At 26.1% G+C, this 16428-nt stretch overlaps 2 protein-coding genes across 3 annotated transcripts in view; one reads left to right on the forward strand and one right to left on the reverse strand.

The window, feature by feature from the left end:
- LOC107450971 (inactive serine/threonine-protein kinase 19) overlaps positions 1 to 1527 on the reverse strand; it is a 15783-nt gene extending 14256 nt beyond the window's left edge. Inside the window, exons 1-2 of one of the 2 annotated variants that reach the window (XM_016066920.3) lie at positions 1287 to 1527; positions 871 to 965 (exon numbers count right to left, since the gene is read on the reverse strand). In XM_016066920.3, coding sequence (XP_015922406.1) covers positions 871 to 958 — 88 coding nt within the window. In that variant the 5' untranslated portion in view covers positions 959 to 965; positions 1287 to 1527. Of the gene's footprint in view, positions 1 to 870; positions 966 to 1110 lie in introns of both variants that reach the window. The other variant, XM_016066917.3, reaches the window with a different exon arrangement.
- On the forward strand, positions 1427 to 16428 carry LOC107450970 (ankyrin repeat domain-containing protein 54). The gene is made up of 9 exons (XM_043055396.2): positions 1427 to 1894; positions 3244 to 3463; positions 4645 to 4692; positions 5789 to 5887; positions 6946 to 7017; positions 9665 to 9712; positions 11389 to 11513; positions 12338 to 12445; positions 14975 to 16428. Exons 1-9 carry the CDS (start codon positions 1799 to 1801, stop codon positions 15035 to 15037), a joined length of 879 nt encoding a protein of 292 aa, XP_042911330.1. The 5' UTR covers positions 1427 to 1798; the 3' UTR covers positions 15038 to 16428.

Here is a 16428-nt window from a genome sequence, read left to right on the forward strand (position 1 = left end):
GGACCTAAACTTAGCAGAAACAAGTTCATGTACATATGTTTTGTAACACTCTATTGAGAAACAAGTTAGCTTTGTGTGGTGTATAACATACATATGAGAACGCAGGATAATAAAAATATTAAACTGCTCTAATAACTAAGTTTTTCATAGTTATACACTATACACTAATAGAAAACATCACTGTTTGAGTATTAATATGATAAAAGCAAAAGTACCATGAAACAGATTTTTAAAGTCACTAGTAGCTCACAGGTATAAAGTATTGGTACATGCATTTAAGCTTTAAAAATTATAAAAAAAAGTGTGATTTTGAAATTGAAAATAAATGTGGCTTCTATAGGATTACAAACTTAAAGCTCTACGATTAGAAAAAATATTCAAATTAAAAAGCATATTATGGTTTTACCAGTTAATAGGTACATTCCTACAATAACTGAATATAGAAAACTTTAAAATATGAATGCGTAAAATAATATTTGATTTTAAATAACTAAGATACGAAAAATACTCTTGCGAAATACGACAAATACTATAACGAAAAATACTCTTGCATGTATTGATATAATAAAAACATGATATATAAATTTTTGGCATCGATTTGAATCATTATATATCTTAGAATGATTAATAACATTAGTTGATGGACAATAAAACAGGTTTTTACAATATTAATTTCTTTCATCACATGTTAATCAATAAAATTTCTGCCTACTTTGAATTTAAAAGTTTGAAATTCTAATTTTTAACTTATCTTAAATTATGTTAGACAAAAAACACCTTCCAAGAATTGAAAAAACTAATTTAGGATAAAATAGTAAATTAGGTTTTCTATCATCATACTTGAGGCAAAATTAATGAAAATATTTTCACCTTTAACAGAATTTGATTCTCCATATGTATTAAGTTTCCGCCGTTTCATCTCACATATGTCGCTTAACAAGGCCCGTTTCCTAATCATGATGAAACTACAGAGAAGAAAAAAAAGTTGTTAAAAAAAAACTTTTAGCTAGGAAATATATATATGGCAGTGGCTATACAGGCACAATGAACGTGTGGATTACGATTACTTTAAAAAATCTTTACAATGACTATTTAAGGATATTAACTTACATAATTATTTTTTAAGATGTAAAATGTTAATTCGGATGCATGTAAATTATTTTAAATACTCTATTTTGAGCATAAAGTTAATGATAGAATTAGCATGCTTATAACACAAAGAATAAAACATGGCTTTGGTTTAACATAATTAGTAATTTCTGAAAACGTAAACAACACATCTATACCGGAACAATTCGCAAGATCAAATAGCAGACAACTAGGTGATAAGACAACAAGACAACAAAATATGAATTGGAATCCAATTCATTGCCAAACAGGAAGTTCCGAAAGGGTAAAATTAGGTTTTACAGCGTGGAGAATCTCAACCAATCAGCGGTGGTGTCACTTAAATTTCTTGGAAAAAATAAAAATAAATTTTTCTGGGAAGAGTAAATGATAATTTCTCTCGAAAATTTTAATACTCTTATTATATTTCTGAAAACTAATATTAACTGAAATTTATTAAATAAAATGTGTAAAATAGATTTATTCTGAATCAACTAATAATTGTTTGGCAACATGACTTAAGCGTTCTTCCAAGTTGAAGTTGTTGCTGTCTGCTTGTTGTCGATCTTGTTTTTATTTATAAATTCTTCCTAGGCGATTAAATTCTCCATTCTTGATATTTTTAATCAAACATTGCTCAAAAGAAGAAAGTTTAAACTCTAACTTTAAGTAATTGCTTTTGCATTTAATTATGACAGAGAGTGATTCAGGTGTTGATACTGGAAGTGAAAGTAATGAAAGCAATTGCATGTCAGTTGGATCTCCTTCCCGTTCAGATGATGACAAGGTAAATATACTGCCAGTTTTCATTATGAAATCTATTAACTTCAAATTTTTACTACGAATTAGATTTTGTTTATACTTTGTCTAAAATGCATTACGCGATTTATCGAAAGAATTCACCGGAACATATATAATAACTAAAATTTATGAATGAACTAAACATAAAATATGGTTTTATTTTATTAATTCAAAATGTCATCATGCAAATTTTGTCAAACAAGATTTTCATGTTAAAATAAAGTTTCCATATAATAGTAATAACAAGTAGTTATTATCGAAATCAATTTTGTACATTCATTTTTTCCATTTGGGCTAAATACATTAGGAATTACAGTTAGTACAACGAACCAGTAACTAAAAGACATTACTAGTTCATGCACATTTTCTGTGGTTTGTTTTCATTACTCTAATATATATTTTTGTAAAAATTACCCTCGCTCATAAAGGTTCAGAATATTACATCTTTTGCTTTATTATTTGGGTAAATATAGTGCACCTGTTCTAATAAAACTGCAAAACAAATTTCAGCAAATTAGGAGAAATTCTTCTGTGTGTAAAAAGAAATGAATAAACAAAAAATTGGATGAGTGTTAAGTGGACAATCTTATTTCCTCATTTAAATTTGTGAAGTTAAATTATTTGCCTAAAATATATTAATAAATGTTATTATTTGCCAAAAATATTTTAATTTTCTTTTATGGGATTGCTTAAAAATGTATAATATTACTTTTATTTTTGGATATAAACTTCAAAAGCAAATAATGCTTATTTTCTCATTTGCTCCTTTATCATCCCCTCATTGTTAGAGAATAAAACTATTGTAACTTATTTTTTTCCCCCTTGCATTAATAAATGTTTTAATGTTTTGTATGAGATAGTTTAAGATTATATCTTGTTATTTAAATTTTATTTATTGCTATAAACTAAGCTAATAATCTCATTTTCTTATTCCTTCACTTATCATTCCTCACTATGAGAAAATGACACTTTCTGTAATCAGTAGTGTTGCTAAGAATTTAGGGGCCCCTAGTTAAAGTCTAAATGAGGTCCCTATCTGGAACTGTCAAACAGAAAATCAAGAGTTTTAAATTAAAATAGAAATTATTTAGTTTTGTAAAGGGAGTGTTATAAAGTTTTTAAAATTACAATAGCTAAATATTGTTTAATTATACTTTTAGTAACGATTAAATAGTAAACCAAACAAGTGTTTATGAAAATTACTTGAAGTTAAAGGAAAATTAAAAAAATAGCAAACAAGAATTTTATTTCAAATATTTCTTATTTTGATATCTTCAACTGCATTTAAAATTAAACTATCTATGATGCATTCTAATCCATTTTTCTTATTGGTAGGATATTAATGACTTTGTGGAAAAGCCTCATCCTTTATATCATCCTTCTGGTATGTTTAATATAAAAGATCTACAGGAATCATCTATGTCTGAATTAGATCAGGCTACTTGTAGCTATGGTTTTAGTGATTATCGACAGCAGGAACAAGTTCGTAAAATGAGAGTGCAACATAAAAGTCATGTGAAATGGAAATCACAATTAGTATCAAGAAATTTTTTAGGTATAACAAAGAAAATAGAAAATATTTTAAAAATATATAGGTATATTATATTATCTGAAAATATTTGCATATTTCTCAGTAAAATTACCTGGAAAATTAAACAGTTTCCTGTTTTTACTACATAAAATTTAGATAATTTTTTTTTAAAATTTAGTTGTAGATAAGAGTCTTTATTGTCTGTAAAATTAAATTAATTGTTTGATTAATTTGCAATTTCTGTGACTTAAAGTACCTTACTTTTATTGGAAACATTCATATTTACATATACAAAGAGTTATTTGCCATTAAAGTTCCCTACTAAAATAAAAAAAACTTTTTGAACATTTATCACTCTTTTTTTTTTTTTTTAACTGACTTATTGCAGGTTTCTAAAATATGTCATATTTTGTATTTAATAAACATTAATTACTTGTCCAGGGGTCTGTCTAGATTTTTCTGAGAGGTACCTATTTTGTGAAAATTTAGACATAATTTGTGGAAATAAAAAATTATATTGAAAAAAATCAACACAAAAATATGGATTTATAGTTACGAGACCCAAAAATGAAATTTTAGGAAAAAGTATTTTGTGAAACTACTGTTTTTCCTAAAGTTGAATTTGTGAAGGTACCACTAAACGGTAGTAAATTTGGCTTGAACAGACCCCTGTTGTCAGACAAATAATCAATGTTCATTAAATACCGAAATTATATACCAATTTATGAATATTTAAATTAATAATAAATTTGAATTGTTATAAAAATAAGCCTTAGATTGTTTATTGCTGTAGAATTGATATTATTAAAATAACAGTTGCATGTATAACTTATATGGGATATAAAGAAGTAACAAAGCCAAAGAATCATTAAAAAATTTTGTTAATTTACTAACTTTTAATTATTTCTGATTTTTTTTTCTAAATATTAAAACATTAATTAAAAAATTATTTGTGCGCAGATAGACTCTTGAAATAGAATAATTATTGTACTCAAAACAAAAGGTTTTTGTGACAAGTCTTATCAACAAGAATTGTAAGCACTATTATGTGTACACAACTGTGCTGTGAACTATGATAAGAGTTTGAAAATAAATATTAATTTTATTTTATGAATTTTCTACATGAAATTTTCAAATCTAATCTGAAATGAACTTGCAAGCATTATTAAATACTTAAGAAATTTTCCCCCTTTTTCTCTTCATAGGGGAAAGGAGGTTAAGAGCTGCTGCTAGTGCAAATGCTTTGGAAACAGGTATGTTTTTGTTTGTTTAAATATTTTTATTAACTTAAAAAAACACTAATAACTTTTTGTTTTTTGTTTTTTTTCCATGCAAAATTGGTGAGATAATGGTTTCTGTATACTAATTAATATTCCTTCTAAACTTGTGAATGTATCAAATGTACTTGTAACTTGATATATAATTATACACTTACTGATCAATTTTATTATTTGAAGCAACCAAATTTTAAATTTTCTTCTTTTTTTTTAAGTTCCTCCAATTATAAATGTTTAAGTTTTTACTACTAGCTCTTATCCCTTATTAAAGTTTTATTTTCTTTTTAGTGAGAAATTTGTAAAATGTTGTTTAAACTAAGTATATTATATTTTCTCTTTTTGGTTGTCTATTTATTTAGTTTATTTGCTTGTGAACTTTTAAACAGTGCTTATTTTATTTGCTTAACAAAATATTAACAATATTCTCTTTTAATTCTGCTGCCAAAGTCTTAGTAAAAAGAAAGGTTTAGATAAGTTTAAGATAGTTTTGGACAAATTGATTTGATAGTAGTTTTGAACAAAACCTTGCCAACCTCTTGTAACTTCATACCACTAGTTTTTATTTATTCAATCAATATGGCTTTCTTAACTTTCTTCTCTTTTTTTCCAAAAATAAATATATATAGCTACTCAGTGAAAAAAAAAATTCTTTCCTGAAGTGACAGCCTACCTGACATTGTATTTGTATTTTATGAGAAAAATGGAAAAAAAATAATGTAATGTTTTGTAATAATAAGCTAGTGGCAATTTATATTTTTGCCTTGAATAGCATTAGTTTAATATATTTATATATTGATAAACTCAAATATTTGTTTAATTTTTTTATCAAATATCTTGTTCTGTTAAATGTTTATCGCATGTATATATTGGATGTTTCTTACACTATTCCTTAACATGGCATAGTGCCATGTTATCATCAATATTCTCTATGATGGCAACATTTGGCAAACATATATCTTTTTTTTTTCCTATTCATTTATTTTCCATTAAATTAAAAATTTTGTGTCATTTTTAAGTCAAATAATATTAAATTCAAAATAAAATAGGTATACTAACTATTTAATTTTTGCAGTGAGAAATTTATTAGACAATAATGTTGATCCATGTGGAGCTGATGGAAGACAAAGAACTGCTTTACACTATGCTGCTGCTGGCGGGCATATAGAAATTGGTATTTTATTTTCATTGTGATTTTTATTTGCATAAAATTTGTAACAAAACCTTTAATTTGTCAAAGTTGTTCTTTGCTATTCTTATTATTTTAGTTAGTTTGCCCAGTTGACTAAGTCACCTTTAAAATTCCAATGCTCCTGCTTGTTGGATTAAAATATCAAAGTTAGCATAAATTTCAAAATATTTTTGAGTTTATATTAAAATTTTGATTTGCAAATATTTCTTATTGCATATATTGAAGAATAGATTATAAAAAAATTTTACTAAACTATGCAATAATCTTTAGATTTAAAAATAATTTGTTTATTATCTGTGTTAGGTTTTCAAAAATTAACTGTCTTGCTGCAAATAATGAACATTATTTTTTATATACTGATTAGGCCTTACTGTAAAGTTTAATCAAAACACATCTCAAAATTTAAAAAATAGTTATTAATTTCGGATTACTTAAGAATGTTGTACTGATAATTAAAAATTCTTGAGATTTGGATAAACACTAAATATGTTTTCAAGGTTAAATAAAATTGAGCATAAATCTTGTTTTATTTAATTTACTTTTGTATAGACAAATAAAATAGTTAAGAAAAAAGATAAATTGTATTTTTTTATACATATATTTTTAAATTTTTTTTATTCATTTATTATTAACAGTTTATTCTGTTCAATAGATTATTGTATTTGCATGTAGCTTATAAGTTTAATTGACTGCTGATGCTCAAATTTCTTGTGAATGTGAATAATAATTTATAAATTAACTTCTTCCTCATTTTTTTTTTGAGGTCCAAAAATTAAAACTTATGTATTTTTTATAAATGAAAAATGTATTGATCTCTAACATTGAGATGTTGTGACTTTGTAAGCTCGTTATTATTTAGTAAAATTTTTTAAATACATCAGATTTTATTGTTTTCCTCATTCATTAATTTTTTATTTGCTTTATCAAAATATTGATTTTCAGAAAAGTACATTTTGTACCATTAAATTTTAAAAAATATGTAAATGATAATAAATCGAATAAAATAATTATTTGACTGATATTTGTGTTTGCGTTTTTAGCCAAGCTTTTAATTGAGAGAGGAGCTGATCCTAATCAAAAAGATTCTGTTGGAAACACTCCACTTCATCTTGGTTAGTTTTTATTTCATCCTTTTTATGTAGAAAGCTTATTTGTTATTGATGTTAGCTGATTTTTTTATGCTTATGTTTATTTTTAGTTACAAAATGCATGACATGCTAATAGCTATTTGAACGTTATACTCAGAGTTTGTGGTTGTCCTGATATTTCTGATTTCTCAGATAAAAAATATTATATCCTGATATTCCTGATACTTTTTCTTTCTTTGTTCAGAATATACTATTTTGACCAAAACACAATTTAAAAAAACTCTTCTGAATTTTTTTAATATTACTTTCACTAGAAAAGAAATTAGAAAAACTAGACTTTTCAATATCAAAACTAATAGTTCAAAAAGTGAAATCCGTAATGTTTTCCAGACAAATAGGAGTTAGTGTTAAAAACAGAAATGCTACTTTATCTTCATCTTTTCCTTGGCAGAATTAATTATTTGCTAAATTAGTATAGGGACAAGATTTTCCTAATCAATTCCATCCTTTTTTAAAAATTGTTTTCTATTTTTGTTGCTTACCATTTATCATCAGCAGCAAGCACTTGTCCCTGAGTTTGTCTGCAGAGGTGTCTCACTCATGGTAGCAAATTTTTAAATCTTTCTTCTTTAAGATTCTCTCTCCTGTCTTCTTTTTAATATTGCACTAGAGAGAGTTATTCGTGATTCATACATCAATACCAGTTGTCATAATTTTACTAGATCAGTACAACTACTTGCATATGCTGATGATGTTGGTGTAAATGCTCGTTCCCTTCCTGCCCTGAAAGAGGCATTTCTTGCCCTTAGAGGTGGCTGCAAGAAAAATGGTCTTAGTCATAAATGTAGAGAAAACAAAATATATGTTATTTTCAAGAAACAGAGTCTCAGACCCCAATCTTGAAATAAATTCTTATAGATTTGAAACAGTAAGGAGTTTTAGTTACTTAGGATCAATTATTACCATTGACAACAGAATGACTGCTGAAATAAAAAAACAACTCTAGCTATCAGCCAAATAGTCTATGGGCTGAAAAGATTAATTAAATCTAGGTTTCTTTCTAGAAGAACAAAGTTCTTAATCTACAAAACTTTTGTCAAGCCAGTCTTGACATACTCTTCTGAAGCTTGGACAGTGACAGAATGGGAGGGAAATTGTATCACAATATTTAAAAGAAAGATTTTGAGAGATTATTGGTGGTGTACATGAAAACAATAACTAGAGAAGGAGATTTAACTTTGAACTGTACAAGATTTATAAACAACCTGATATTATTAGATACATAAAAACAAATAGAATGAATTGGATGGCCCACGTAATTCGAATGAGTGATGACAATACAATAAAAAAGATACTGATTTTTAGACCCACTGGAAGAAAGAAAGCGGGGAAGGCCGCAGTTGAGATGGACTGACTCAGTGGAATCTGATTTTCTTGCAACTAATAAAAAGAATTGGAGATCAGAGATAAATCAGAAGTCGTTACGGAGAAATCTTTAGATGAAGGCATTGGCTCACATTGGGCTGTCTGGCCAACTATGATGATGATCGTCTACATTTTGATTTTTTTTTCTCTCTGAAAGAATCTAACCATGCATTTGCAGAACTCCTAAATGTGCCTGATGTATAAGTTAAATACTACTGTAAATATTCTGTTGTAGCTCCTATTCTATAAAATATTGTAAGTTTCTTATCTCTCTCAAATTATCTATTGTTTTGTACCTAGAATGATCCTTGATTATTGAAGTTGATAAGCAATTTAACTATTTGTTCTATGAAATTCTGAAAGTAACCTATTTAAGTTGTTATTTACCTTGACCTATTTAAGTTGCAGTAAATTAAGTTTTGCTAACAAAGAAAAAAAAATGTCATATGGCCAAATAGTATCCATTATCTATTTCAATTTGAATAAAAGTTCTAAAGTTAACTTTTTTTTAATCTCTTGTTGCTTTTAATATGAAAAACAATATGTTAATGCTAATAGAAAAACTATGATTAAAGCTCTGCTAGTTACAAGTTTGAAAAAAAAATGTTGTTTTAAATCTTTCTTACTATAAAAAGTCGATTTTTTTTTTCTTATTTTATATTATAAAATTAAAAAATGTCATAAGTATTGGTGGTTTGTTGGTCTGAGAACACTTAATCTGATTTGGATGACCGAAAAATAATTAGTGGTTCTCTGGCAAAAAAGTGGTTTTTGTCAAGACATAAAAAAGAGATTATACATTAATTCAGTTTTTGCAGCAATCAGAACGAGAAATTTCAGTTCATTTCTGCTTAATACATGTATCCATGAGGAAAAGATTAAATTCTTTGTGCATGCGAAATAGAGTAAGGAAAAATACAAAGCCTAATTGACTACAACATCATCAGCCAAACAGCATTATTGCATTAAAGCATTATGGTAATGGACCACTGACAAAATGAAGAAAATTACAAATGGTTAAAAAACAAATAAGGTAAAAGTACCAGTAAAAGTGGTTATGGCTTGAAATCTTTTTAGTTACTGATCTCTTGGAACAGTAGCTAAATTTTTTAGCTTTCAGCATTGCATTATGTATTGGTAATGCATTTAAATTTAGTTTTGAATTTTATTTTAATTTGCTTGGATTTATAATTTTATTCATGTAGTATCTTAAATATTTAATCTAAAAACTGAAATTGTTTTTCAGCCGCCTGTACTACGCAAATTGGAATGGTCACTTTGTTACTTAGAGCAGGTAAATTTACTTTGACATTTATTTATTTTTTTATGTCAGTAGTAAACAAACAATTGTCTTTTGTTTTTGATTAAAACTTTAAAATATGTCAAATTTTAAAAAAATCTTCAGATATAATTAAATTTAGGGCTTAGGCATGTGTAGAACTTCTGATATGAAAATTTTGTTCTATTTATAAGTTATTAACAGAACAGTTAGAAACAGTTAGAAATAAAAGTATTTCACATCAGAAGCCAAAAATTATGCAATTAACTAAATTTTTATTATCGTTGTTGGATTAGTATATGCATTTTAACTTTCAGATTTTGAAACAGTTTACTAAAATATAAATACTGAATGATGAGAATGTAGAGAGATTAAGCACATGTAAGCACTAAAAAACAATATTGCTACACTTATGAGTCAAGTGGCTATATATTACTTTCTATATTTATTATTGTTTAAATGTTATAACTAATTTTTCAATTTTATTTAATAGTGTTCAATTATTGTCAGTTATATTTTGCTTAAATGTAAGGCTGATAGTTATTTTTTTTTTTTTAAGCATGCTTAAAATTTTTTTTTTTTGTAGAAAAGATTTGGTTACCAATTCCCATGTGACTAAAATTTTGCTTGCTTGATATTATTTATTTATTTTTTTGACAGGGGTCAATACAAAATTAGAAAGTTTCTTAGAACTTCTTAAAAAATAATAACAATACTTTTCAGACTGACAGTAAATGTTACCCAAATATAAAAATGACTCAAATAGCACAATTAAACTGCAATTTTTTATGAACCACATTGACTTTGTGGGAGTTAACAATGAAATTTACAGTAATTAGAAATTTTTATAACCAGATAATAGCTGTTAACTTTTTGCATCATTTGTTTAAATATTTGCTAAGAGATTGAAGTTTCAAAAGCTAAGCTAACAATAATTGATTATTAGCAGATTTTATTATTATTTATTTATTTATTTTTGCTAATAATAAATACTTAATTGCATATTTTGTGCTTATGAGTATTTGTATCTAAAAATTATTTAAAAGTATTTTAAGACTGATCTGTTTTAGACTAATGTATCCATATTTAAAAGGAAAGTTTAATGATATGTATATTGATCTATATATCGCAAAATTCCATAAAATGCAAAGCCTCTGGTTTAAATTTTGCAGTGCTAAGATCTTTGACTGTGTATTAGATTGATGATTACCTATATAACGTGAAAGACGTAAGAATGCATAACCTGAGCCTGATCTAGAAATGAGAGGGTGCTAAGCACAAAACTGTCAGGGGCCCATTAGTCGCTACTTTAAATAAAATTTACTTATTGTTTAAGTAACAAGGATGAAGTGTATTTAAATTATTTAATAACATAAGTAAACTACAATGTTTTAGTAAATTTGAGCTTGTATTTATTTCAATCTTTGATTACTCAAATTCTAATAGACAATTCTTAAGGAAAATCACAAGAAGAAATTACTTACAGCATTTAGGAAACCTTAAGCCTGAACCTCTCTGGCTTTGTGATAAATCAAGCCCCATGCATAACTTTTTATAGTCTTTCAATAACTCAAAATACGAACAGTTATTACCCATCATTTTGCTTTTTACATATGAAAATAATATTGCTTAAAATGGATGTTTGTTATATTAGGGTATTTTCTTTTGTCTGAACTTTGTTATTTTTTTAGGTACTGATATCAATGCCTTAGATTATTCTGGTCGCACTCCATTTCATCTTGCCCAATCTAAACTACAGCTTCTTCAACGAAATGCAGAATACTCTTCACATGAGTTGAAGACAGAAGTTATTAAGGTAAATCATTTTGCTGCATTTGTATATTGATGCAAAATTTTAGTTTTCACCCCCAGTTACATTATAAAAAATAAAATAAAAAATCATCAAATTGAGAATTTTTTACTTACTTGTATGGAACTCTAAGTTTAATTCTTCTTAACTGCAGTTGATTTAATTTTAAGCTTCAGAAACTTGCATTTGCAAAGCTCTTCATAAAATCTATCCTTTATCTTTTATATGTCAACACTTTAAGAATTTTTCACTAGTATACTCAATTGTATAAGTATAAAACATATTGTGATGATATGTGAGTATAAAATGTCAATGTAATTAATTAAGAGTCTTAAAATGGCACAATTTTTGTTGGAAAAATTATATTTTAATCAGTTTGTTTCCTTATGTTCTAAGCATGCTCTTCCACTATTTAAGCTTTTTAATTTCTGAATATTTTTTTGTTAAAGCAAATTTAAGTTTATTTTGTATTTACAACTGATATGATATTCGTTTTAAAAAGGTTTTGTATTGATTTTTACATATTCTGCTGGATTAATTTATTATAGGAATTATTATCCTATTAATCTAGATTTAAAAATTTTCCTATGGTCAATTCAATCTACTGTAATTTTTTAACTTATAAAAAGTGGGACGGTATTATTATAGAAAGGATAAACCATGTGTACAATAGACAATAGGAAATCCATAGGAACTAATGAAATTTACAAAGAAAATTTAATTTTCATTTGATGTTTTTTTTTCTTCCTGATATCTTTAGTGTTTTATATATTTATGAAACTAAAATAATTATTACCAATGAAACCATTTATAATTTTTTCTTCTTATAGGTATTAGAAATGATGCAGGTTTACTTACAAAGGTTTGGAAGAACTAGCGACATGGGTTTCATTAATGCATTTTCTAACAGACTTCATCATCATCAGACTAGAGAAGAGGTAAGCATTTTAGTGATACAATCTTATTTATTAATAGTTTGAATTGAATTATTGATATATTTTGATGNAAAAAAAAAAAAAAAAAAAAAAAAAAAAAAAAAAAAAAAAAACGGACCACCCTGAATAACTTTTGATCTTATGATCAGATTTTCATGTTCTAAAACTCAATCTTAATGGTTAGACAGATTGATTCAAATATGCTAAATAATTAGTGCTGGCTAAAGTTACGAAATTAGACACAAAAAGGTACTTCCTCTGAATTGACATACCTTTTTTTCAATGAATTCGAATTTCTTACCAAAAATAGGGTCCTAATTGTTTGGTCGGTAAAACGGTCCATAGTTTGGACCCTATTATGTTATTCTTATTTTATGCATATTTTGCCATATCTCAAGAACTTTTTAAGCAAATTTGGAAATTTTTGCCCACAAATCATTTTAAAGAATGTAATTTTACATGGCAAAATACGAAATTTTATCGAAATCTATCAAATAGATCCCGAGAAATCAAAATTTAAACATAGAGATTTTAAGTTCGATTTTTCAGGAACTATTTGACCGACTTGATTCTTTAAAATGATGCAAAAACAGATGTACTTTACAATTCAAAATTTTTCGATTATTATTAAATAGATAATAAAAATAATGAATATTTGCTAAAATTTATTTATTTAAAATGATGCAAAAACTGGTATACTTTACAGTTCAAAATTTTTCGACTATTGTTAAATAGACAATAAAAATAACGAATATTTACTAAAATTTATTTCTTGCCTGGAATTATCTTTAAATTACATGCGAGAACAAATTTCATAATTGTGGGCAAAATTTTTAAAAAGTTCTCAAGATATTGCAAACAAAAAAAAAAAAAAAAAAGNAAAAAAAAAAAAAAAAAAAAAAACAGTAACATTAAGGGGTCCCGGCTTTTGACCCCTCTACTGATCAAATTATAGGGATCAAATTTCTGCTATCCCCTAAATTCATTAGTGAGAAATTTGAATCTGTCAATAAAAAGATATGTTTATTCTAAAAAGTGCGTTTTTGGGTCTAATTTCATAACTTAAAATGTTGTCTGTTCTAGTTAATTAGCAAATGTGCTAATTAATTAAGTTACCCCCTCGAACCATTAAGATTTAGTCCTAGAACATGAAAATTTAATCATTGGATCAAAAGTTATTTTGGGTGGTCTGTTTAAGAACGAATAAAGATGGATGTAACAAAATAAAACTCTTCATAAAGAACTAGTCATTTACTAAATTTAGTTTTTTTTTCTCTCAGTTATATTGTGTTTATGCATGCTAAGATTTGACAAAAAATGAGATCATTTTCTCAAATTGTTGAAACATCTGTTACTTTTTTGAGGGTAAAAAGTTAATATAAATAGACTTCGCCAGTATACCCACACTTACCCACTAAGCTTTACCATTTTTTTCTTTTCTGTTTTAGACTGGTATATAAACTATTTAAAAAGGCATACTCACTTTCAACATATGACAGCAATATTCTCTGTAAATATTGCCTTTTCTTTATTTTGTTTTAATATTTTATTTTTTTAAAAAAGGGAGGCTTGCAGTTTCTCTTGTTGTGTATGAAATATTTCCTTTCTTCATTTTGAAGTAATTGATTCAGTTACTCTTAATATACATTACTCTTAATATGTAATAATCTGCTACACTTCTTGTACAGTTGAATATTGTTAACTCAATTGGCAGAACTATTATAATTATTTCATATTAACTGAATTTCATCATGATTTTGATACATCATTTATTACCTACTGACAATACATATTGTTTAATACATCAATGTGTGTAAATAATACAATTATGTACCAGACAAAATAAGCTTTAAGATTTCTACTAAATTTTTAACTATTTTATTTCAAGCTAAAATAGTACATATTTTAATATTTCAATCACTTTATAAACATGCTTATTATGTGTGCTTACATCTGCATTTCTAATTTTCTTTCACGTTACGCTATAATCAGCTTGAGAATTTCATGTTAAACATGCAGGTTGTGTTGTTGCATTTTTAAAAAAGAGCTTAAAGGTGCTTTTTTTTTATTTGGTGTTTGTAAAAAGTGCTTAATTTTCTATCTTTTAGAAAAAGATTTCTTCTTTGCCTTGTCGATTGTCATTCTAAATTACAAAAAATGCATTATTTTCACAATTTTCTCTGCAATCTTTATCAGAAACTAGTTATTTTATTATGATTATACAAAGTTTTTGAATTTTATTATTTTTATGTTTTTTTAGTTATAAAATAATTGTTATTGCTTTGCAGAACCTAATTATGATTTTTCTTTTTTTTGGGAAAATGATAAAAACATTTCTTGAAGGCTTAAAAGGTACTTATTTTTTGTTGAAAAATTTGGCTACGCACCCTGGCATGCAAAATACATTATACATAAAATGCAAAAAAATATTTAAAAAAGTTAGCAATTATTCTTGATTAAGTAACTGTCAAAAAATGATTATATCTTTCTTTTTTTTTCTCTCATTTATATTTATTGCATATTGCTTTGCAGGTTGATACTGATGTAAAAGATTTGTTATCCAATCTTTCTCATTTGAGCTTGCAACCAGCTTAACTCCTGTTGTGATGCCTTTTCTCTCAATAATTCCAACTATAAAACCAAGTTTTGATAAAGAGTATTTTTTAAACTGGACTACTACATTTGGTGCATTATGTGATTGAAAAACTTTTTTTATTTGTAACGAAAAGATTTTTTTCCCCATTACATGATGGAGATACTTTTTTTGTGCATTACAGTGTAGTAACTTTAGATGTTATGGATGTTATATTGTCTGTACATTTTCATATTTTTTAGTTTAGTTTGTATGAGCTTACAGTGGTTTTTTATTATTCAAAAAAGCTATCGATACTGCCGTTTAAGAATTTATGTGTTTCTGTGTGTTGTCCTTCAGCAGATTTTGTAGTTCATAACTGACTATCTCATTTTTTTCTACCTTCTTCAGTCTTTGTATAAATTTTATTTTTTCCTGTCAAATATTGGAAAGTTGTTTTTCCCCTTTATAGGCCAAATTCATTTTACCATTGAGAAAAATTAACCATTATTTTAGTATATTTATTTTCCCAACTTTCTTGAATTATGTTGTAAAAATATATTTTCACTCTTGTATACAATTTCATGTATACAATTTCATGTATACTTGTCGCAGCAACACATAAAGAATTTGTGTATTTCTTTGGGTTGTTCTTCAGCAGATTTTATAGTTCATAGCTGAACGTTTTATTTTTTCCAATCGAATATTGGAAAGTTGTTTTCCCCCATTGTAGACCAAATTCATTTTCTCATACCAATGGGAAAAATTAACCATTATTTTAGTATATTTATTTTCCTAAATTTCCTGAATTATGTTGTATTAATATTCACTATTATATATAATTTCATGTATAATTGTTGCAGAAACAGATAAAGAATCTATGTATTTCTGTGGGTTGTCCTTCTGCAGATTTTATTGTTCATAACTGAACTTTTTATTTTTTTCCATCAAATATTGAAAGTTGTTTTCCCCCTTTATAGATCAAATTCATTTTCTCATACCAATAGGAAAAATTAACCATTATTTTAGTATATTTATTTTCCCAAATTTCTTGAATTATGTTGTAAAAATATATTTTCACTTTTGTATACAATTTCATGTATATTTGTCGCAGAAACAGATAAAGAATATATGTATTTCTGTGGGTTGTCCTTCAGCAGATTTTATTGTTCATAACTGAACTTTTTTTTTCCATCAAATATTGGAAAGTTGTTTTCACCCTTTATGGACCAAATTCATTTTCTCATACCAATGGGAAAAATTAACCATTATTTTAGTATTTTTATTTCATTAAATTATAATGTAAAAATATTTTTTCACTCTTGCTTTTAATTTTTGTTTTTATTGCTATATGTTTTTGTATAGTTGTGCAATTAATTCTTTGTTATGTCAATAAATACCTTTTGCTTGTGCA

This window comes from Parasteatoda tepidariorum, chromosome 9 (genome assembly GCF_043381705.1).
Source record: "Parasteatoda tepidariorum isolate YZ-2023 chromosome 9, CAS_Ptep_4.0, whole genome shotgun sequence".
In the NCBI taxonomy this organism is placed as follows: domain Eukaryota; kingdom Metazoa; phylum Arthropoda; class Arachnida; order Araneae; family Theridiidae; genus Parasteatoda; species Parasteatoda tepidariorum.